This window comes from Coturnix japonica, chromosome 11 (genome assembly GCF_054131305.1).
Source record: "Coturnix japonica strain WE chromosome 11, WE-NBRP24, whole genome shotgun sequence".
Taxonomy (NCBI): domain Eukaryota; kingdom Metazoa; phylum Chordata; class Aves; order Galliformes; family Phasianidae; genus Coturnix; species Coturnix japonica.
Window position 1 is genome coordinate 13,901,678 of NC_140673.1, and position 23,238 is coordinate 13,924,915.

A 23,238-nucleotide genomic window follows, 5' to 3' on the forward strand; every position below is an offset into this window, starting at 1 on the left:
GTACAAGGCCCTGTAAGCCATCTCCTGCTGAAGATGAAATAGGATCTTAAGTCACAAGTTACTGCATCCAAAGGAAGGAATTTGCAAGGAAGTTTAACAAAATAAAGGAGGAATTAATGATCCCTGCTGATGCCCAGTGTCTCAGTTCTCAATACGTATCTTCAGATTCTCCTTTCTGTCACTAACCTACAGAGAAGCCAAGAAAATACAAATGTATGGAGACATTCCACTATTGGTCATCAAGTCGGTTGATGTCATTTTCTTCTTTCTTCACATAGGTTTTTGTGAACTTTGCTAAGCAGCAGGTGGAGGACGAGGAAATTCCTTTGCATCCTCGTGCAGCTGGATCCAACAGAGAAACAAAGGTGACCCCTGCCTCACAGCAGCAGGCTGTTGCATAGACTATTCTTACAGTCACTAGCATTTAGTGTGCCATACCAGAGCAGTGAAAAGGTAAAAGAAAGGCTGCCATGCACAGTATTATTCTGACTTTCTGAGAAGTGTGCCTAGAAGTCCCTAGCAATGGCAAACTTCTGCTGCTCTACCTGGAACATTACATACAATACGCACTGAAAATGTCTAAAGAAAAGCAGGTACTTGTTCTAGAAAAAAAATCTTTCTCTAATATAGGGTTAATTATGAGATACAAGAAGGGAAGCCTCATTCCTCCTTGTTGACATGTACAGAGAATTAAAAATAGTCTCTATATTGGGTTCTTTCCAGCCAGTAAGATTTTCTTGGTTAACTCTTATTTTTCATTCTTGCCAATGGAAAAAAACTTGTGTCAGCAGGAATGGGAAGAATTCATTCCAATCTGACTAAGGCAAGAAATTTGCTTAAAAGAAAAATCTTAATGAAAATGTCGTAATACTCACAGATCTTCAAGTTCAGAAATGGAAGCAGAGTATCAAATAGGGATTTAAACAAGAGTATGTCTAAATTAGACAAACAAGAGCAAACATTTCTTTCCCATGACCTAGACCTCAAGTGGGTGTAAAGTGTGAACAGACTGTGACTGTGCTGTGCTCAGGAAGTTTCAGCCTGCTTGTACTCCACAATGGGAAATCATGTGACATTTAGATCTTTTTATCTAGTTCACCATTAAACTAGTGTAAAATAACAAAATTGCAAACAGATTCACAATTATGTATTGCTTCATTTATCCAAGAATCATTTCGTTTTCAAAAAAACCTCCAACGTGTGCTATACAGAAATAAAAGGTGGGTCACATATTTTGCTTTCTTAGTTTTTTCTTCAATATATGTAGATCTTAGTTGATGCAAGGAAATTCTTCCCTTGTACTTTACAAACAATCACGAAATTTTGGCAACCAGCTGTAATCTTCCTCTTTTGCCATAATTATTTCAATTGAATTCAAAACATAGGCTAGAATTTATTGCAGATTTCACCCATACAAATAGTTGCAAAATCTTTCTATACATCCATTATAATAAATAAATTCATTGTGAAACAAAACAGTATCTACACTTTTTTTTCTGAAACAGTTTCCTCAAAATATGTTTCAAATTTATTGCAGTCAGTTTTATATTTTTTTTACTAGATTTGCACAAAACCCAACTAAATCCCACTGAACATCTTGTGAAAAAGAAAACACAGGAAGTTCAAAATGTAGTGGATTTTTCTCCCTGGCTCTGAAAATAGGAAGGGAGCTGCCATTCTAAATGCTAGCAGTCAATTTATGTATTCACAAAGTACACTGAAATTATTCAGAGAATGCTGTCAAAAAATACAAGGTTAAATGTTCTTTAGGATCCTTTAGAATATATAAAGGACTTGTACAAAACAGGCCAAATACCATGGATACAGATCAGATATAGTGAACCTTATTTACCAGTATGCAATTTACTAATTAAAAATATTAAAAACAAAATAAACACCCTCAAATACATATATAATATTCACAGAATGGATGTTGTATCCCATATTCTTCTTTCTTTAGATCCATTTGGCAAATTAGAGCTTAGACCCAAAGCAGGTATTTGAGAGAATGCCTAATTGTTATTCTTTGGTAATGTTGTTTGTCACAAAGCACTTGCCTCCAGGCAGAACACTGTTTTTCAAGTCAAAGAAGGCAAAACATACAACTGTCTTCAGGCCAGCTGGCCATACTGTATGAGTGGAGCTTTCTTGTAGTTGGCTGCTATGTCCTCATTCCAGTGTACTTATGTCACAGTCTTGCAGAATGCCACTGCTAAATTTGGAGCTGCTTTTCAAACAAGCTTATCTCTGATGTATCAATCTAAATAGACTAGTACAGGGAAATCTCAGTCAGTCAGGTTGTAGTGAACTATAGGGACTTTTGGCTACCAGCTCTGCAATGAAGTTTTATTTTTTGAAGGTGCTTCTGAGTCGAAGAATTCATGAATATAAGGAAGTATAGTTTCTAAGTGTATTCAGTTTCCCTCAGCAGTGGAGATTTAGCATATACCAGAATCATTTCAATTAATTCATTTATTTGGCAGGAGGTTTATGAATTAAAAAAAAAATCCATGAGCTTTTTCTTCTTGAATTCCCATGCAGTATTGAAGCTGACCTTTTCTTACAACAAAAAGGGAATAATTGGCATTCGAACACTTGGATAATCCTTGAATTCTCGTAGGTAGGTGTAGTGTTTATCCTTTGCCCAGATTGTCATCTGAATGAAGCAAAGCAAGGTGAACAGCCCCACTAGGAGGAATGGGAAAAGAAAAAAAGAATAAAACACTTAATTGTCAGAGAAAGTACAAACTCTTGTTGCTGACAACAGTCCAGGAAGAAGTACTAAAACATTGCTCACCTGGAACACACTGAGTCATGATAGTGAAACTGATCCATGTCCCCACCTGTTTTGGCCAAGGAAATTTAAAATATTTCTGATGACAGCATTTGCATTTATGTCTCTATTGATCAAATACAACCTTGTCCTAGTATAGGTAAATAAAAAAGCCAAGGTCAGCCATATCAATTTCTATTGTTAGTATCTTTTAACCAAAATGTGAACAATACCTTGTTATCACAAAGAAATTCTTCATATTTGCTTCCATAGTTAACATGACAATTGTGTAAGCATTACAACATAGCTTCCTTTCATTTTCTCTACCTAATTTGCATTTGTCCCTCATCCATCAATGCTAGAAACAGTAACTTTGTATAGTCAACTGTATAACTAAAGAAAATGGATATTAAGACCTGGCAGATATTGCCTTATCCCCAGCTTGCCCATTTTTCTCTACCACAGTATCTTCTACTTAACTGTGATCTGTTTTCTTGCACACTGATATTCCTGGGCCCACACATGTTTTAAATCCACTAGATGCCCCAATCTCTTCTCTGCAACATTTCCTCAGTGTCAATTCCCCTATTCCTCTCTGCAACGTTCTTGCTGCTTCAAAGTACATCTGCATTTTGTCTAGTGGCTATAATAAAGCTCAGGCTGAACTGTCTCAGAGTTTAGAATTCCAAAAGAAACAAAGAGATATCCAGCAAAACTAAAATATTAACATTTTGTTTCAAAATACGTACCTCATAGGTATAGTTAGGGCAAGATACAAAGAAAAACAGCCATGTGAAAGGATTCTTTGTTGGATATGGGATCTTACGAGTTTTGGACCCTATAGATTAGAAAACAAATCACACAATGTTTAAACTCCTGTTTTACTCTCCAACAAAGACAACCCAAACCTGCCTTACTTCTCTGTTTTATTACTGTCCGAGGGACAAGCAGGATGTGGGAAAACAAGATTTTCCTCTGGACCCACCTGAAGAAACAGGATAACTGTGAGGAAATGCTCTGGACATTAGAAAGACATCTACTCAATCCTTTGGGTTGTAATCACACCCATGAAATGTTACCTCAAGTATGTTTAATTTTAGAAGTTAAAGGTGTTTTCCAGTTGTCATAGGATTGGATTTTAGTAGTCATAGTTGTTATCCCTTGTTCAGTTAATGCACAAGGAGCTTTTAGACTGCACACAAAGATCTTTTGTTCCTCTGTGGAAGTTAGTTAAATTACTTTCCTTTGCTCACTGAAGTATAATTTATACCACCAGTACTATTTTCTTCTGCCCTACCAGTGTAAATGATAGAGCTGGTCACCCCAGCGCAATTTTTTAATACAAGAAAAATTACAGTGAGGTAAGTGTTCTTTGACAGCCTCTTGTTGGATCTCTTGCACTGCCTGATCTCTCCTAGTATCCAATCTTTACAGTGTGAACAACCTGATTTTGCACCACAGTCAGAAGGTGGGTATCAGCACCCTCCAGGATCAGTCAGTCCTTTCAAGAGGTGGTATAATTGTGGAGGAGAAGTACTGAATCGCTGCACAGAAGGGAAAAAGAAAAAAAAAAAAAGCAATTTTTACCATCTCTCCGGAGGTCATTAAGTGCAACATGAATGGAAAAATTTCCAGCTTCACATAGCTGCAAGAAAAGGTATGACAGTTAAAAACATTCTTCTCTTCTATGTGCTCTTCTTCCTTTTGTTATTTCCTGGGGAACTTAAAAACAACATAAAAAAAGAGTTTGTAGTAAACATGATGAAAAATAGGAGTTAAGGTGTTGCAAATAACCAAGATGCTATTCTATGTTACATGAGATTTGCCAACAAATATAGATCAGATTTACTTCTCATGCAGTCCCTATGTGATCTAAAGGCAATAAACCAAGTAAAAGCAAATCCAGGAACTACTTGCTTTGCCTTTTGGCTGGTCTCACATATTTAAAAACACCAGAAAACTTCATTTGGGTAGTTTTGGTTTCTCAAAAGTCATCAACATCCCAAGGGTTGGACTCAAAGGAAGTTTTCTCCTCTAGAGTATATTCAATGTGAATCATGAAGTGCAATTGACTGAGCTTCCTCTGCTGGTTTGAAATAATGCTTCCCCAATCGATTATGTGGAAAGTGTATTGAAATAACCCATTTATATAATTATGGATTACGTCTTCAGTGTCTGCACTGCATGCCTATTAAAACAATTGGCTGGTGGTCAGACTTCCTGAGTGTTATCACAAGCTCTGTATGTTTTCATGCAGTCTCTTTATAAAACAGAACTAGTTTACTACCTCACAGAATTTTCACACTGGGAAGATGATTTGAGTGTTAGTTTCTCAAAGCAAATGAACAGCTGATGTTTTAAGTGAATTAGACACAAGCGGGAAAAATGGGTACATCTTTGTTGGCTACACTATGCAACTATGGAGATGTTCCTAGGAACTGTGAGGAAGAACAGACAGCATCTTAAGAATTTTGTTTCAAAAAAATCCTTAAAAGGCTTCAAATGCCCCTGCAACACTTACTTCCTCTTGCTCCATCTCCTTCAAGTGATTGCATCTAAAGGAATATCTCTTTTAGAGACTAGAGATCATCCCAACAGATCAATAACCCATTCTAGTCTTAGAACAGATACTTAATCAGAATGTTCCTTTGTGTACAAGATCACATTAAAATGTGGCAGATGTATCTGCTCTACATGCAGGCAGGAAGCTTTAGTTTGTCCTAAGTACTCTAGTTTTATGTACCTGCTTATCCTACCCATTCTTCCACTTATTCAGCATGATAAGTAAACCAGCATATTTATAGAATTTTATGAAAAGAGCAATAGACCTACCAGAAACATGATCACAGCAAAATTAATCTGTTTTTTCCCATAAGCTATAAAACAAAATGTTTAAATGTGATTAGCTATAAAATACAACCAGTGAAGTACTTGAATCATATTCAGAGCTGTAATGCTACTTACAAGGAGGAGTGTAAAGAGGATGATTGATGTAATAAGCAAGCCAAGCTGCAAATCCCCAGTAATACAAACAGTTCTGAAAAACAGGGATTTTTTCTTTGTTTTAGTATCATCTTTTTGGAAAGAATTCACTGTGAGGACCACAGATAACAATCAATTGGGCTGATCCTCCAAGTTGCTGATAATCATCACACAAGTGATGGTACTGGGTGTGGTAAGGCAGGAGCAAACAGAAAATGAGAGGGAAGAAGTAGTGCTCATAGGATAAGATTTCCTGAAATATTCTTAGAGCTGTTAAGTTTATAAACAGTTTTAGAAAGTATGAATCTACTGTTGTAAATAGATTTCTCGTCTCACAAGCCGTCCAAAGATGATGTGCCATACAGACTTTATTTAAAAGAGAAACTTGTTTTACTGACACTTGAGGCTTCATAAAACCTTATTTAGGCACTGTGCTCTCTTCCCTGCTTATTTCATTGTATTGCCCGTTTCCTTAATATTTCTCTTTCTTTGTCTCATCAGGCTTTTTCCCCATCACATGTTTTAACTTTTATTTTCTTAAATCATCACACACGACTTCTCCCTCTGCCCCTTTTACTGTGGTATCTTCACTTAGTTCCCTTTGGTGCCATTCTTGGCTTTCTGTGATCCAGCTTCCATTGAGCTCTCCCTGTACTGATTCACTCCTGACTAATTCCAAAGCCTGTTCAGCAGCTTTATTCATTAAAAAAATAATAATAATAAATTAAATTAAATTTAAAAGTCCTACTGAAAATTGCCTTCTCTACCTGTTGTTTAGTTTTTCTAGTCTGCCTCCTGTTGTTTTTCTTCTCACACTCCCTGTTCCTTTAGTATCTCATTGACAGGTTATCTTCTTCCTCTTTCTGTATTTATTGGCAGGAGGGAAGTCCTTTCTTGACCTACTCCTCCTTCTCCTCTATGTTTTCAACTATATAGGTGCCATTCTTGACAACTCATAAATTTGCCTCCTGTGGGTTGAGATTTTTTTTTCCCTGTATCCAACCCAGTTCCTCCATTTTTCATGTTTTAGGGTGTGTTTGGTTATTATCTGGACATCTACAAAAGCAAATTTGAGCTCTGTCTTTCTTCCACCATTTATATTCTTCTCTCTTGAGTAAAGCTACGATCCTCTCACTCTGCTAATGCTTTTTCCTTGGCCTTTCAATAGGTTCACATACCTTAGACATTTCTAGGTCTTCTTATTCCTTCACAGCTTTCCATTCTTGCTCACAGACAAATTCTTATCCAAGACTGCAATCTTTCATGTCCTGACTGTTTAAACTCTTTTTTTTTTTTTTTTGGCTTTGAATTTTGTGGACTTTCTATCTTATAAATACTAGAACTGCATTTCTAGGAATAATACCCCCAGAAGTGATCACCTCAGCAACTGCAACCCACACTGAGTGCAAAGTGACAGTGAATTTTTCTGAAAGTGCTGGTGATGGGTAACCCCCCTCCCTATCCCCATCAGACATTCTGTTGTAATCCAGTTTCTTTTCAGAATTAAGTGAACCATTGAAGTGACCAGTGACCTCAGACAAAATAGAGACCCCTTAGGATATGCTGTAGTACAAACAAACAACTCTTTGCTCTGGGATTATGTATTAATAAATAACTAATGAGAAAGAGCAAACTATTAACTAACAATTACAGCTGGGACAAGAAGGGAGAGACTAACTAACCTCCCTGTGATTACATCCAGGAAAAGGAGCAGAGCTGGAGGAACAACTCCAGTGAGGATCAGTCTTGTCCATATCCTATCCATAAACTAATGCTTCCTTCCTAATGCTGATTTCTTTTACCATCACCCTCAGTGTATTAGCTGCCATACAAACTTAGGTGAAAACAGTTTCCTGTAATCTTGGAATGGCAATTTATGACAAACTTTGGGCCTGGCACAAGATGGGTCACATGGCAATGGATTTTTTGTAAAGTATAATTAAATGAATGATCATGGCTCAGCTCCCAAAAATACATGCTGTAATTAATCTGAACAAATACTATTCATCCAAAGAACATGATTTACCACAAGAATTAAAAGTTATATATCAGTTATAACAAAAAGAGCTTTAAAGATGAGTGGAGTCTGCCACTGTTACGGCCCTTAGCATTAACACTACGCATGACAAGCTGTCACTAGAAGCCTTATTGCTCATACAGAAGTCTCCAGTGAGATTCAGATAGGAACAGCACAGTACGTGCAGACCTAATAAATTCATTAGAAAGAAGGGAATTGTTTCTGTGCATCTTTCTTATTCCAGGTAAATAAAAAGCCATCAGGTCCAGTTATTGCAAAGATCCCATAAATGAATGAACTATTCCTAAGTTTTAGAAGTTCTGGTTTGGATTTCCATTTTCTCTCCTCTAATTTATCATTATTGCTATAACAATCAAAACTATTTCTTAGTGTCTTGCCTATGTTTACTCATAGCCAGTATGTACCCTTTTGTTTGTCTCATTGTGTTTTCTATTGGTTTAAATGGTGTTTCTTTAGCATATTCTTTCCTCCAGATATGATCATAGGAAGCAAAAATATCCCATCTTTTTACCCTTTATTTAACCTTTGAGGAATTCTGCTGCTAAACTATTAAAGGTTTGACCAAAACTCTTCTGGTACAGCCACCATCGTCTTTCCTTTAGTTAGTTCCTTTATCACTGCTCATTTTTTGTATTAATCCCTATTTTACTGAGTCATTTGCAAAGTCCAGGTAAGGTAGGTATTCTATCTTAATGTTGTCTAGAAAATAATCTTAGAATTATACTATGTTAGTTTAGCATGAACTGCTTGTGTTGAAATCTTGCTGCATTTTACTGCATCATTTATTTCATTTGGCAAACAAAGGAATCACAAATCATATCAGTTCTTGTCTCAGGTCTCTGCTTATTGAAACTGAAGTGTCTCCTTTTAAATGTAGCATTCTGTTTTGCTTTGGAAATAAGCATCTGCTTTGTGGGTGATTATTCACTTGAAGTAGGAAGCTTTGGCTACCATCTGTGTGTGAGAGAAAGAAGGGAAGAGGATGTGATTTTTTTTTTTTTGACTGGTGGAATTCTGGAGTAACACCATCAAAGTCAAGGAAATTATAGAAGTAAATCAACCCCAGGCAATGCTAAGCAGGGATAGGAACTGTGAGCAACTTTACAGATGAAAGCAAGTACCACCAACCTGAAAAGGAGGAAAAGTAAATGTGATCAGAATGACTGGTACAAATGACATTTTGTTTGGTCTGAAGAGGATTCTTTCTGGGATCCACTGGCTCATCTTTCTCATTCCATGCAGAAAGCATGAAGCTACTGCCAGAACTACCAGAGCCACTGCAGAGCTCTAAGAAGTTAGCCATAAGGTAAAGTTTAAACAGCCTGGAGTATCTCTGCCATAATTCAAAGTCCAAGGGACTGTCTAAATATAAAATATTAACTACTCGAATAGTGATGCTATACTATGTGCTTTTGTTCTCCTGAGTTTAAAGAGAATGTTTGAATAGCAGCTCACACTTTATTGCTAATGTTTTTGAAAAAACACAGCCCATGCATAAGCGTGCAGCCCTGTAGACTACTAGGAAATAGGGGATCTGCATCTTGATGGCTGCTTTATGCCACAGCAGCACTGACATCAGGGGGTGCTCCTGAGTGAGAAGAAAATTCAGGACAACCAGGCTACTTTGCAGTGGAACAATGAAAGGTAAATTAACAGTTGCTTATCAACAAAGACAGTATTAGGTGGGAAGAAGATGTAAAATGACTTTTAAAGAAGGTTTTAAAGCAACAAACTTCTCAGCATTGTACCTATCTGTGCTACCTTAAAAGTCAACTTTGTTACTAAAGTCTTCACACCCAGGGAGCTAGCTGAGTAAAACAAAGGGAGTGCAGAAAGTTTTTGATTGTAAAAGAGCAATGAGAAAACTATAATGTTAATAACTGTATAGCAACAGGTGGGTTGTACAGTAGTGACATTAAGAAATCTTTTGAAGGAACTACAGGTTCGTGAGTAAGACCTGTGCTGCAGAGGCAGAGAATAGGTTGGCTAGGTTGTATTCGTAAGGGGCTATGGATAGATTCTGTCACAATTTACCTTCACAATATTCCTCAGTGGCATAGTCCCATGGGAGAACCGATGAACAAATATTGTTTCAATCAACCTTTTGATGTAGTGGAAAGAATGGCAGATACATGCCAAGCTAGAAACAGCAAGACAAAAGCATTTAAGAGTGCTTAAAAAAACGTGTGGCAAGACATTTGGAATAAGACTACAATGCTAACAAGAAATACAGCGCAAGCCTGCAACGGACTTACTTAACTACTGGATGTGGGCTTGATGTAAACCTCTCATCCAGTCCATACACAAAAGGCATGCGGAAATAAAACAGAAAATAGATGAACAATGGACCTGTATATTCTATCAAAAATACCTGCAAAAAGAGAGAAAATAATTAGACAGCTGAATTAGATGGTAGTTCTGCTTTGGTTTCTTTGTAATAAGTAATGCAGTGGGACAAATACTTCCACTGACCCAGAATGGCATTTAGAGATGCACAGGGAGAATAGCGGGATTGGGCTTAGGCTATGAAATCAGTAGACATGCACATAAATGTTTTGCAATGCATTTGCCTCAACTGCATACAAACAGCCATTGCTAATGCAGCTGACACAGCATGGGAATGTAAAGGTATTCATGGTAGTCCAGAGATCATGATAAATGAGCATGCAGGTTACACTTATGCAGCTCTCACCCTCCTCTTGCCCTCAAAACCTACTTTTTTTACTTATTCTTGGTTAAAATGAAATGAAGAATTTATCTTGAAATATATGTGCTTTATTTTTCATTAATGAATTTCATTTAAAATAGAAACACAATTTGCAAGTGTTCAGATGACCCCATGTGTATGAGCAGTTAGCACATCAGATATTCCAGAAAATTCATTCTGTGCTCAAATAATCCTTCATTTGGAAAAATAAAACAACTACCACCAAGAACAAAGTAACAACTAGAGGAAACTAAATAAGCTATTATCTAACTTAATTTCATTTCAGATGGGAGTGTATTTCTCATGGGCATCACTTTATATTGAGAATGACTTTGGGCTAAGTATTAACAGTTGAATTTTCCACTTTTCTGACTGAGGAAGTTACGTCAGCACCTCATTTTGGTTTTTTTTAGAGAAAAAAGGAAAGCTGGTTGTTCAAAAAAGCACAAAATATGTCACATTTCTCCTGTGTTTAGTTATTCTGACTGGGAGAAAAGTTAAACAACTTTTTGTATCAACTTCTGTAATAGAATCAGCATTTTCAGTGTCAAAGGTAGGATTTGATTGCCTTTTTGATTTGATTTCTATCAAAGCATTTCTTGGCTTACATTTGAATGAAGTAGATTGAAGGAGAGGGAGAGCAAAAGGTAAAAGAAGAATAATGGATTGGAAGAAGTCTGGTGTGTGATATTTTGGTGTATATTCAAGTATGTTTGTCTTGGAATCTATGCTGTCATTCATTTTGCTCGTCTTACTAATTAGTGGTTTGTGCATCAGCTGCCTTACTTATCAGCATAGCAGCCAAAGAATTGATCTAAAGATTCAGACTTGTAGATTTTTTTATTTTTTTTTTGCCTCCTATGAATCTATTTATCAATGAGACAATATTTTATTAATATTTCATAGGTAAGAAATAGTAAACGTGTCTTTAAGTTACTGGGTACCTTTTTCCTTCATGCTATGCTGTTTCATTAGAAGTCATTCTAATATGTGCACTATGGACTTTCTGAAGGACCTTCAAGAGTCACTGATCACCTCGTTGTATAAACATGAATGTAGGGTCACCTGCTGAGGGTGTTGTGATGGGACTTGTCTTTAAGTTGAGAGAGTAAACATGAGGTCTTCATGGATTACAGAATGATCAGCTGTCATTAGCCTGGCATTAGCATCCTGGGACACAGCCATGAACAACTAATTTTACTTTCATGAATTTTCCCACTGAAGTCAGCTGAGTCATTGACAGGTAAGTTTTTCAGATGCCTCTTCACAGGACAAACTTGGAGTTTAATCCTGATCTCTGCCAGGAGAGATGCACAGGAATTTAGATACGTAGTTCCCCGTGATTTTGCATTAGACATGTAAACATATTTGAGAACCTGTACCTTAGTTCAGCATGGCCAGACTAACCTGTAGCAAGTTTTCCTCTGCTGCTCTCCTAGGGAACTAGACATTCAAAATGTTTTCTTGCTGCTTTCCCTGGATAAAATGAACTGAAGCAAATGAGGGTTCATTGCCTGCATCCACTGTCAGAGCAGGCATCATGCAGAAATATTGGAGTGAGACAAAAAGTGATGTAAAGATTAATTATGGAGAAACAGCCATCAAATTGGCTCAGATTTGAAGCATAGCTCACCGTAGTCCATCCTATCTGTGGCCCTAAATCTTTAAAGTATAAAGTAGCAGTTGTGCCAACAGGGAGGTGCTGCAGGATTTCCTCATTCCTCAGGGACTTTCCTTCTGAGAAGGAAAGAGGTAATTACATCTCAGTGAAATTCAAATCAACTACGCTAGCAAACTAGCTCCATTTGTACTTTTAAAAGTCTCTGAGATTCTTTGACCTAAGTTTATTGCAATCTAAGTTTTAAAAATTCTAAGGAAATTTACATTTAATTTTGAATTCCCCCTGGGATAACATATAGATCTAGGTCTTCTATTCACACCGAGACAGAAGAATTCCCAGTCCTGTCTGTCTGCCTAGTCTGGTAGACCTGCTTCATCACTGCTACAGCAGAATTTGCTGATGGGACATTACCCTTTAGTATAGTTCACTGACCTAGTCAGCTTCACCATATCTCTCTCTTGCCTGCTTCTCATTGCTCATCAATAGACACAAAGATGAGATAAGCTGTAAAGGGAAGGCCTTCCTTCAGAGGTTTTTACTACCTGATTTTGTTTGTTGTTTTTTTTTTTTCCAAACAACCAGCCAAGAGATGATTCCACAGGAACTAAGCTGGAGCTCAAGTTTTTTAATGTCTGGATTTGGAGGAATCTGAAAAGGTAGATCTTTGAAGAAGGACAGATTCTAAATGATGAACTAATCATCACTAGCATAATTTTAAAGGGAATATATAAATCAAATTAAGCTTAATAGAAGCAGAAGAACAAAGTGATACATTTTGTACTGAACGCTAAGATGATTTAATGTAATTTGTCAACTAGACTATCTTTTGTGCACCCAAGCCATGTACTACAAGGCTTCCAGCAGTGATACCTGCAGCTACATTAATCCAGTCAACCACCTGGCATCAAGATTTGTCAGCAAATTCGTGGCAATATGTTTTGTATTTGCTTACCTCAAAGGAATTTTAATTCCTGCCTGAGAGCAGAGGATTATATGAATTAATATCTCCTTAGTGCTCCCTCTCTTAGTTTAGAGTCTCTATGGGAATCATTCCATTGCAGATAAGGGAAATTATTGTCTAAAATCTGTGCTGCGTGTCTTTAAAGCAAAGGTGATCAGTAGTTAGAAAATGCATTGGAACAATATGCAGACTCCTGAGTTAATTACCAAGTGCCAAACACATGGATGAACCTCTTTTCAATACTTCAAAGGAATTAGATTTTTTTTGGAGCCTTTTCAGCCTTCACAGTGCTAAGTAACATAGCTGGAAACTCATTTTTAAGAGCTAATACCCATGCAAAGTCCACCTTCCATGTGAGACCACTGCTTAGAGCTTTATGACTCTAGTCTTTACAGGTACTTACTTGGATCAAGCTTTATTGACTGTCTTGCTGGATACCACTGAGGATCTGTAAAACCATGAAGAACTGTGTGATATACAATGTTTGTTTTAGATTGTCCAGTTACAATGAATGACACACAATACAGTGAGATTTATTTGAAGATACTTAGGAATATTAATTTAATATGAACATCCACAACAAACTGTGCAGCAGGAAAAATACAAAGGTGTATCAAGCTAGTACTGAAATCTCACTGTGAGCACGTTCATGTGCAAGTTGCCTCACATTATCATGAAATCATAGAATGGCTTGGGTTGGAAGAGACTGTAAAGATCATCTCATTCCAAACCCTACTGTGTGTATGCATCATGTTTCATCTTATATAATTTTCTCCTGTTTCCATACTGGATATTCTGATGTAACACAAACTATTGCAAAAGTTATACTCACATAATTTATGGAACATTGATCTTATCTCCCTAATTGTAGCATTTGGTTCCACCTAGGCAAAAAAGAACATATATACATATATGTATATAAGATGCATATTTCTGAAGACAGCTATTAGGATTGGTACGAATGATTCAAAACACTTCTTACAGGAAAAGCGGAGGACCTGATTTGTGGCATCTGTTTCAGAGGCAGCTACTGTGGCAGTACTCAAAGTGTTACTACAGCAGCAGTGAGAGTTTGAGGGCTTCTAAATGAGAAAGGGACAACTGGCACCATCTTACAGAAGCAAGTGAAATTGTGTTCTTTGCACAAGAGCTCCTTTGTGAAGAAGTATGAAGCATATGAAGCATGAATAGTTATTGTCTCGTTAATACCAAAGGAGGGCTATCAGAAAACTTTTCACAAACATTAACTTTGCTTTAAAAAGAGCTAGCAATTTTTAAATAGTCACCTAAAGTTTTGGGCAGATTTTTATTTTACCTTATCTAGGAAGCATAATTGTTCCTTTGTCTTCCAGTCAAGGATTTCCACCTGATAGGACACAAAACAATAATCATTAACTACTGACTGCATAATATCTAAACTTTTAGTTGACGATCAAATTCACAATCACTATTCAGAATGAGACACCATTTTTCTCCGTTCTATGTGTTAGAAACAATTCTGATGTGCTCAAGAACAGTTTTAATCACAGCCAGGTTCTCAAAGAACTCAATTTGTGAACAAAAGTAACACTCTTGCCAAATAAATTGTCTTCCTGGATAAATTCAGAAGCAGCAGTAGCTAATTAACTGACCAAAATATGCATATTCATATGCATATTCATGTTATCTTAAGCTAACACAAAAGGAACAAATGAAGGAAAGAGAAGTTTCACACAAATCATTAAGAAATCAGTTTGTCTTCAGAACTGTTCTGATTTGTAAATCTAGAAAGACCATTTGAGAATGCACACATATATGCATGGAAGCAAATATTGTGAATATGTGAATTTTAATCAACAGCTGAGCAGGAAGGTTCTGAGATGATTCAAAGTTCCATTGCAACAGGCTCTTAAAATACACTGGTTGTGTTTTAATTCCATTTGTTTTCATCAAACACCCAGTAATGGAACTCTGTGGTACAGCTAAGATTGAAGAATAAAAGCTTATCCGTCACACTAAATGACTGTGACCGTCATTCCCCAGTTTGGGTTTTGTTCTTTGGTTTTGTTTATTTTTACAATAAATGTCTACCATTAATTACATTTGGTATTAACTGACCAAGAGGACAGATTAACAGTAGACTTTAAACATGATTCCTGACTAAAAGTCGGAGTCACAGTCCAAAATCTTTCTAACAGTTTCTTTGAAGAGATCACTCCGAGTATCTTATTTCCTCCTTTTACTTGTACCAAATTGTTCTTTCTCTGTTAGTGTAGCAATGAAGCACTTCAGCTCCAGACAGAAGTATCAGATCTGATCCCCACAAGGGATACTAATGCGGTAGTATTTTCCACCTGTGCACTATAAGCCCTAAAGGAGGTGCTGAGGGAGGTAAGCACTTTTCCTCCTTTGCAATTCATGAAGAATCTATGCCACATTATTGGGGTGTTATGTATTTCTCTCTTTGTTGTTGTGGTTTTTTTTAATGTATATTTGAAACAATGTAAATTATCAGTGTTACTGCCTCTGTGGGAGATCTCAGTGGGAAAGCAAATGAAGTGAATTGTGTTACTCTGCAGTACTGACCTACAGCATTCTGACTCTCACAGCCCACCAAACAGGGACCCTGGAGGTTGTAGATCAGTTTTTGTCCCTTGTAATGCTGAGTTGCTACAAGGTTTATTGAAACCTTTGGTGTATCTCAGCTTTTGTGTGTTTGGTGTATGTCTGGTGGCCCTGCTAGGCAGGGGGGTTGAACTACATGATCCTTGAGGTCCCTTCCAACCCGGGTCATTCTGTGATCTGTGATTTTGTATCAAAGAACACCACTGGGCAGCCCTACTAACTACAGCAATGATTAGTTTAGAAGCCTCCTCCTCATTTCATACCCACGGACAGCATGTGCATATTGGATTGGAATCTCCCTCCCCATGCAGTTTTATTCTATGACTTTCAGTGTCCATGTTAGAGAAGTCCTCTCCAGGCCAATTACAGAGCAGTCTGGCCATCTTTCTGCTCTTCTGTTTTGTTTACTCTCATGTTGCACAAGGTCAGACAGAAAATTACAAGACATTTTCTTTTGCTCCGTGTTCTTCTTGGGGGCATTTGGGCAGAAATTCTGCTATTTCTGTGAACCACTGGAATCAGTATGGAAAAAAATAAAACAAATCATCCAGGATCTTCTGTATCCCTATTTGGTTTGATGGCAAGATGTCTCTTTGGAGTGCCAAACTGGCATACCTTCCTGTATCAGCCCATTTCTTCAAAAACATAATAGGAGCCTCTATGATGCATCCAAACTTATTTGAAGGTGCAGTGTCAGTGATGAGAAGCAATGGTCAACAGCTGCAATGTGGGAAAATCCAGTCAGATACAAAGAAAATGCCCCAATATTTGACCAAGTAGCCTAGAGGCAAAGTAGAATCTCTGTCTTTGGACGTGTTTAAAACTGGGCTGGACAAGACCCAGTGCAGTTAGATCTAGTTGCATCTGCTTTGAGCAACAGCTGGCCTACATGACTTCCAGAAGTCCTTTGCAACCTCTGTTATTCAATGATGAGGAATTTTTGGACAGTCCTTCCTGAACTTGAAATATTTTGGTTACTATCAGTTACTTTTAGGATCTAAGGAAATATCATACATGCTTTCCCCTTTCAGAAAGAGGAACACAAGAATACAGCTGTAGATTCCATTCCAGCCTGTATAAATTTGTATGACAACAGAGTGAAAGTGAAGGTAACCATTTCCTTAAACCATCATGCCTCTTATCTGTGACAAAATGTCCTCACAGTAGTCAGCTGTTCCCTGCATAACAGACAGAAAAAACTGATGCAAAGTATGAAATGTTATCTTTTCTGAACATAATGGCCAGCCACATGAACCTAGATAGCACTGAACACAGTGTTTCCAGCCTTCGGGCACAGCACCAAGTCAGTTAATGTATTGGTTGGCAACAGTCTTTAGATACCCAGCAATCTGTTCTTGGAACACTAACTGATGTGTACCAGCCCTTTTAAACATAAATTTATGGCTCAGAGAATTTTAATTTTGGAGCATCCTTAAGCGTTTAGAAGAACAGGACACAGACAGCCCATTTGCACTAGTGTGGTGTGACTTGTAGATCACGTATTTGGTGAATTTTTGAAGGCATTTTAACTTACCACTTCTCTAAAACTATTTTGAATAGAATTTAATCAATAGGCAGATTTGTGCAAGATACCTGTTAGTTAAAACACTTCTGGAAGTGACTACAAGGACAGACCTTCAATGTTTAGAAGGCAAATTTGTTCTCATGAATATGGAGCAAATATTGATAGTGTCGTAAAGGGCAGAGAAAAATTCTGAATTATTGTTTAGAACAGGTCAAGATCAAAGTAATCAGCTGATGATGGAAGCCAAGAAAACTACTTTCAAGTGTTAGACTTATATTCAGAGGCTTAAAAAGTTTATCCATAGAGGGGAAATGGTTGAGCAAACTGTTTGATTTTTATTTTTTTTCAGATGGTGTCTCTTTAATAGGATTATAAAAATACAATAAATCAAATTCTCCCAGCTTCAAGCCTGTTTGATGCTTAAGCATCAACAGATATTCAAAAGTGACGTGGTAACTTTTAAGGAAATACTGACACATCATGTTTCTGTTTGTTGGAAGCTTTATTTGCAGTCATTTGTACTCAGCAGTTTCAGTAAACTTTAAACTCCAGCTTAGAGTGATTTTCTGAACACCAACATAAGCAGATGTTGTACTGGTTTAGTTTTACATTAGAAAAAAAAAAATAAAAAATGCAACAACCTTAAACTGCTTGTTTTATAGCCTAGGAACTCAGCAGCCCAAGAGAGAGCTATGCAAAATAGATTGATTATCCCTGAACTATTTCATTGTTATCTATGGAAAGCTATTATTCTGTCAGTAGTCCAACTACATAAAGCACAACCTCTCTGAAGAGCTGATATTTCATGAAACTAGCATATTATTACTATTTCACCTAGTTTAAAAAAGGAGATGCAGTGATACTTGGACAGTTAAATTTCTCTTTCATAAAATAGATGTCTCACATGCACAGGTTCACAAAACACACACCAGGTGTTTTACTCCTCAGCCTCCAAAATTCTGCTCCTACATATGCCCATGAGAACCATCATCTGGAGTGTGCTGAAACTCAGTATCTTTTCATTTCTTCCACCTGCTTCAGACTTGTTAGCTAGGCATGTTTGCATGTCAATCCTTAAGGACCTTCATCCAGTAGCATCTTCATTCCAAGGTCAGCACAAAGCACAGCATTTAAATTACTTCTGAATGAAACTTCATGCTTTATATCTAATGGTTATACACACTTCCAAGAAGTGAAGATCTGCTTTAGACTGTCTTCTGCTATTACCAACTCCTCTCATAGAATCTGGGCCACCAAGGAATAAAGGGTTCAGGAGACAAAAAAGTACAGACAGGAAAGGAGGGTGGGAATGTTTTCCAGTAAAAAGACAGAATCTTCTACCAAAGACAAATTCTAAATCCCTATCTTTCTGGATTACTTTAAGCACTGCTTCCTTCCATTGACATTCTGTTCATCATTTCCCTGCAGCTGATGACTTCATCAACCAGTGAAGGGTTGGAGTTGAAGTAAACTTGGATGGATAGTTTGTAATAACCACTCTTGGAGCTGGGTGCCTAACATAACTGCATGGCAAGCTTAGTTTGCTTTCTTGATCTGGACCTGTGAATAGAAACAGGTGTAGGGCTACAAATGATCCTTCAGAAAGAGAAACCCATTTATATAACTGATTGAAAGAGTCTGTAAGAATAGTCAGGAAGAAAAGTAAAGGTTCATTCCCTGGAGTGGGAGGCTAGATTTGTATCCCCTCTCCAAAAAATATAATAGTAATAATAGAAACAGCTGTTAGAGTTTTGTGTATTAGAGCTTACTACAGTGAATTCTGACTCCTGAGAGCCTGTGAAAGCTTTCCAGCTTTTGCTATCATGATATCTTCCAAGAGGATACACAAGATGGGAAAGTGACCTGCACCAGTTAATTCTGACTCAGTGGGTATTTTCTTGCTCTGGCTAACACAGGGCTGCACGCTGCCAACTTCTCAGTCACGCTGAAGACTCACATCATTCACTGAGTATCACTGTCACTATAAAGCAGGCTGGAGTGCTTCCATCTGAGAACCTAAGTCAGCTTTGATGTGACACTGAGCAGATACCCAGATTTTTCAATAGCACTTCATAGCCTTTTACGTGTGCAAAAGAGAGGATCTATAGCTCAGGGCTCTAGCTCATAGTGATTATTTTCCACAGTGATATTATTCAGGTTGAAGAAGCTTATAAATTCTCTGTGAAAACACCATCATTTCTTTGAATCAGTGCTGTGATCTGCAATATTGAACTTCAGTATCTACAGTTCCACTACTACTTTTCATGAATTATTTGGTGGATAGATGTCAAAATGTAAATCCAGGGTACACTTCAAACATGGAACTAAAGAGACTGAAGAGGGGGAAGGGTTTTATTTTTATTATTATTTTTCACCTAGAGGTATCAAGATGCGGTTTGCTGACTTTTGGCAAGGGATGGAGCCCAGAAGGTGTGGGGAGCCTGGAGCTCTTATACTGACAGCTGAACTCACAGTACTCACATCTACTTTATAAAATATACTCCAAAGAAGTCCATTATTTTCTCTTGACTTGTGATTTCAAAAGCAGCCTTCAAACCCTGAATGGTTCCAGGTACTCCCTGCCAAGTAACATTTTATTGTCACATTTCCCTCTACAAAATTTAGGGTTTCTCTCAAGCTCCATGGAGAAAAAGAACGAATTGCTCATCTTTTAAATGAAGCAGCACAACTGTCTGTACAAAGTGTTAGTGATATGGAGAAGTGATGAGAGAAGAGAAAGGGGGAATGTTTTTCCCCATGTTCTCATCTCTTTCTGTGACGATAACTGTGTGTTACTTGTAAAAGCAGATGACATTTTCAAATGGCAGGGCAATTTTTGGCATTTTCCCTTTAAATGACTGTTCAAATATCTCACACTTGGCCTCGTCTTGCTTGGGCAGCTCTTGGAGTATACAGAATCTTAAAATCTTCTGCAGTCCTGCTTTTGGCACTTGCTCTCGGTGTCTCTACTTGACGGCGCTTTAGACAGCATAGCTCTGAGTGGAAGAAGCCTTTGTAACAAGAGCTGCGACATCTCAGCAATGCTGGCCAGCCAGCAGCCATCCCCCTGCATTCAGAAGGTTTTCATCACAGTCAGAAGGGGGAGAAACTTTAAATGCCAGCAAGAAGAGGGGGGAGGAGGGAGGAGGGAGGCAGTACATTATTGCTTTTAGCAGTACTGCATATGTCAGCTCAGTCTATCCGCAGGGAATGAAGACTCCAAAACATTTTTTGTTAGCACTGCTTACAAAAGGCACTTCCCATCCAAACCAGTTAAGGAAGCAGAATTACAACTGAAGCTCTTACAGCACCGATTCTCTACAGTATTTGCTTAAGCATATTTCCTCTAGAAAGACAGAGGACCATTCTATTTTTCCTACATGCAGTGCTTTTGAAGACCTAAACCTGTCAAACAGAAAAAAAGTAGAACTCATCAGCCTAACTTCAGAGCTCTGTGCTACAGATATTTACGTCTGAGCATCTCAGATAAGCCCTTTGTAGGAAAAGGAAAAAAGCTGGCACTTTCAGGATGAACCATACTGTAAGCTTTGAAACACATCTAAAAGAGGTCAGAAGAATTATTTTCTAATCCATTTAGATAAATGAGCACTCCTAGAGAACATCAGTTATCTATATACCAGCCTCTATCATAGATCTCTACATTCTGGGCAGTGAACCTCTCCAAATGATCAGGTGCAGCACTGTCAGGCATGCACATGTCTCTGAACTCTTGCTACCTTTCTTCTGAGCTACCAGTGATAAAACAGCTGTGAGATGAAATGAGAAACATACCGACACCCAAACAAGACCCACTGTAGCATGACTACAGAGCAAGAAGCATGCAGGCGGTCATCTAGATGTAGGTCTAGGAGCACAGGGGACCTGACCAACTATTAGCTCTGATGCAGACATCTCAAGTAGAGGTAAATCACTCAGCCAGTCTGGACTTTTTGTGCTGACCCATTAGAACCAGCATACTTGGGTTTATTTTAGTTGTTGCTCATAGTTCTTGGTACTAAATTGTCAACACAGACAGTTCAAAGAAAGAAGTTAAAAGTGATTCCAAAGCTGCATCTACCTTTCAATGGCTTGTTAAAAGTAGTGTTAATAAAACCTTCCCTACTTTTGAGGTCTTTTAACAGCATTGAGAAATACTCCCATCAAAGAACAGCCAGCATCTGGCCTTCCTGTCTTTTTGTAGGTCCATTCATGGATAAGGGAGAGGACTTCCCCGCATACTTAGCATGAAACTGATTATACACTACCCTTGATAAAATGCTCCAAAACAGGAATATTCCACCTCTGATAATTCTCTGCTAAACTTGTAACTGTTGTATTAGAAAAAAAGCCAGATAGCAAGAGTTTGGTGTTTGCAATGTGCTCTGTGATTCTTACAAGGAGGCACCGCAGAGAAGCAATGAAGGGTGAATGGTTTTGAGATGTATGAAGATAAGTATAGAATTGCACACTAATCCAAAATAGGGAATATTACCACTTGTGGTATCAATAGAGACTTTTTTCTCTTACGAAGTCTTGGGAGTGGTGGAACATTTACCTTCTGTCTTTGATAACTCAGTTTTGGATGTTTGCTGAGGAAGTGCAGTTCAGCACACCAAGCTATCGTGAACTTATAAGAGAAAGCAAATAAGTGGGGAGAACAGCGCAGAAAGTAATAGGCAGCAGCACCCCACGCTGCCCTGTCCACATGCCACACCTCAGGTCTGCTGTGACGCACACCGCATGATTTTAGGCACATCTGCTTTTGCCCATTATCTGCCATGCAGAAAAAAGGACTGACACGCAAAGCTGATGTGTAAATTCACGAGACATCCAAATTTGGATTAGCATTGCTTAGAGATGGGATATTGATTAAACACCAAAGAGCACGCTCTGCTGCTCCTGTTCTGCCCAGTGGGGTGGAGCAAATCATTCCAGTTTCTCGTGTTTCTCCATCTGCAGAATTAGGTAAAAACAACGATGTCCACGCTTTAGAGTGACGGGTGATGTGAATAAGCTCAGCACAGTGGGAGCAGGAGAGCAAAGCTGCAGGTCAGACAGCGAGGACACTGAGAGGGGCATCAACCACCTGCCGGCTGCTGCACCTTCATTGCTCCAGACTCTGGGGCAGCCCAGAAGCGCAGGAGGTGGAGACAAGGTTGGGCATTTAAACTCCGGGGAAGTCAGCACTGCAGGGAGGGGCAGGGAGCGGGCACACACCTGGTACAGACAGCACAGTGTGCTGAGTGCCACTACGAAAACTTCCATCCCTTTGAAAAGCAACATCTCTAGTTTTAAGCGGTGGAGAAAGAAGCAGGTTCTATACATTTGTATTAGACCCTGTTAACGTTACAGTAACAACTGTTTCCTTATTTACTGTATTTTGCACGGGGAAAACAACGCGTTCATTTTTAGTCGAGTCTCGCGCAGAGAACACGAAGCGTGAGCCCCCAGCACCGTGAGCCCCCAGCACCGTGAGCCCCCAGCACCGTGAGCCCCCAGCACGGCAGGCAGCAGCTGGCATTTACCCAGCAGCGCCTCGCTGTGCAATACGGACACTCCGAGGGGTTTGTGCACTGGCCGGTCTCGTCCTACGGGCAGTGGGCACGTCGCCCTCCCGACTCTCCCGGTCCGTCTCCCCCCGCACGTTCCGCACGCTCAACAACCCGAACGGACGCGGCGCTTCCCACGCAGAGACGGACGCAGCCCCGCAACGTGGCTCTGGGATCCGCCCGGCAGCCGTGCCCCGGGCCGGGCCAGAACGCTCAGCGGCGGCTCCGGCTCACGGCGCTTCGCTGCGGATTTGGCTACTCCCGACCCACCGTGTTCCCGGCCGCTCCCTTCGCGGCCGGCCGGCTCTGCGCGCTCAGCCCCCGGCACGGCCGGCTCCGCTCGTACCCACCTCGAAGAAGCCGGCCCTGCCGCCCATCCTGCGCCCGCCGCGGCGCCGTCCCCAGCCTCGTGCCGCCAACGATCGGGCGGCGCCGGCCCCGCGCCGGGACCCGCGGAGAGCGGGAGCGCACGGACCCG

At 39.1% G+C, this 23,238-nt stretch overlaps 2 protein-coding genes across 35 annotated transcripts in view; one reads left to right on the forward strand and one right to left on the reverse strand.

The window, feature by feature from the left end:
- The window catches only part of ABCA4 (ATP binding cassette subfamily A member 4), a 63,452-nt gene extending 62,222 nt beyond the window's left edge, over window positions 1–1,230 (forward strand). For all 3 annotated transcript variants that reach the window (XM_085511250.1, XM_015870010.2, XM_032446110.2), the window contains one exon: window positions 279–1,230. In XM_085511250.1, the coding sequence (XP_085367376.1) occupies window positions 279–401 (123 nt within the window). In that variant the 3' untranslated portion in view covers window positions 402–1,230. The remainder of the gene's footprint in view (window positions 1–278) is intronic.
- Window positions 1,137–23,194, reverse strand: TECR (trans-2,3-enoyl-CoA reductase). 32 transcript variants are annotated; one of them, XR_014932733.1, is made up of 14 exons: window positions 23,111–23,194; window positions 14,398–14,448; window positions 13,915–13,966; window positions 13,486–13,530; window positions 12,134–12,237; window positions 10,049–10,164; window positions 9,828–9,933; window positions 5,738–5,810; window positions 5,606–5,649; window positions 4,361–4,418; window positions 3,691–3,758; window positions 3,523–3,611; window positions 2,798–2,843; window positions 1,137–2,688 (listed from the first exon to the last, which is right to left on the reverse strand). XR_014932733.1 is itself a non-coding variant. In XM_085511262.1 (13 exons), the coding sequence occupies exons 1-13, from the start codon at window positions 23,135–23,137 to the stop codon at window positions 2,561–2,563; spliced, it is 936 nt and encodes a 311-aa protein (XP_085367388.1). In that variant the 5' UTR covers window positions 23,138–23,194; the 3' UTR covers window positions 1,137–2,560. The 32 variants fall into 32 exon arrangements, 17 of the variants coding, with proteins under 17 accessions (XP_085367388.1, XP_085367390.1, XP_015725507.1 ...); XR_001556864.3 differs by lacking the exon at window positions 3,691–3,758 and having other exon boundaries at window positions 2,798–2,924; XM_085511262.1 differs by lacking the exon at window positions 3,691–3,758 and having other exon boundaries at window positions 12,134–12,234.
- Window positions 23,195–23,238: the final 44 nt, after the last annotated feature.

Bases quoted from the DNA above. Each gene is read 5' to 3' on its own strand.
- TECR (XM_015870021.3), bottom strand. From the start codon at position 23,137: ATGGGCGGCAGGGCCGGCTTCTTCGAG. The intron at 9,934-10,048 runs GTAAGTCCGTTG...TGCTGTTTCTAG, and splicing joins AGCCCACATCCAGTAGTTAA to CTTGGCATGTATCTGCCATT. The intron at 2,844-3,522 runs GTACGTATTTTG...TGGCCAAAACAG, and splicing joins GCCCTAACTATACCTATGAG to GTGGGGACATGGATCAGTTT.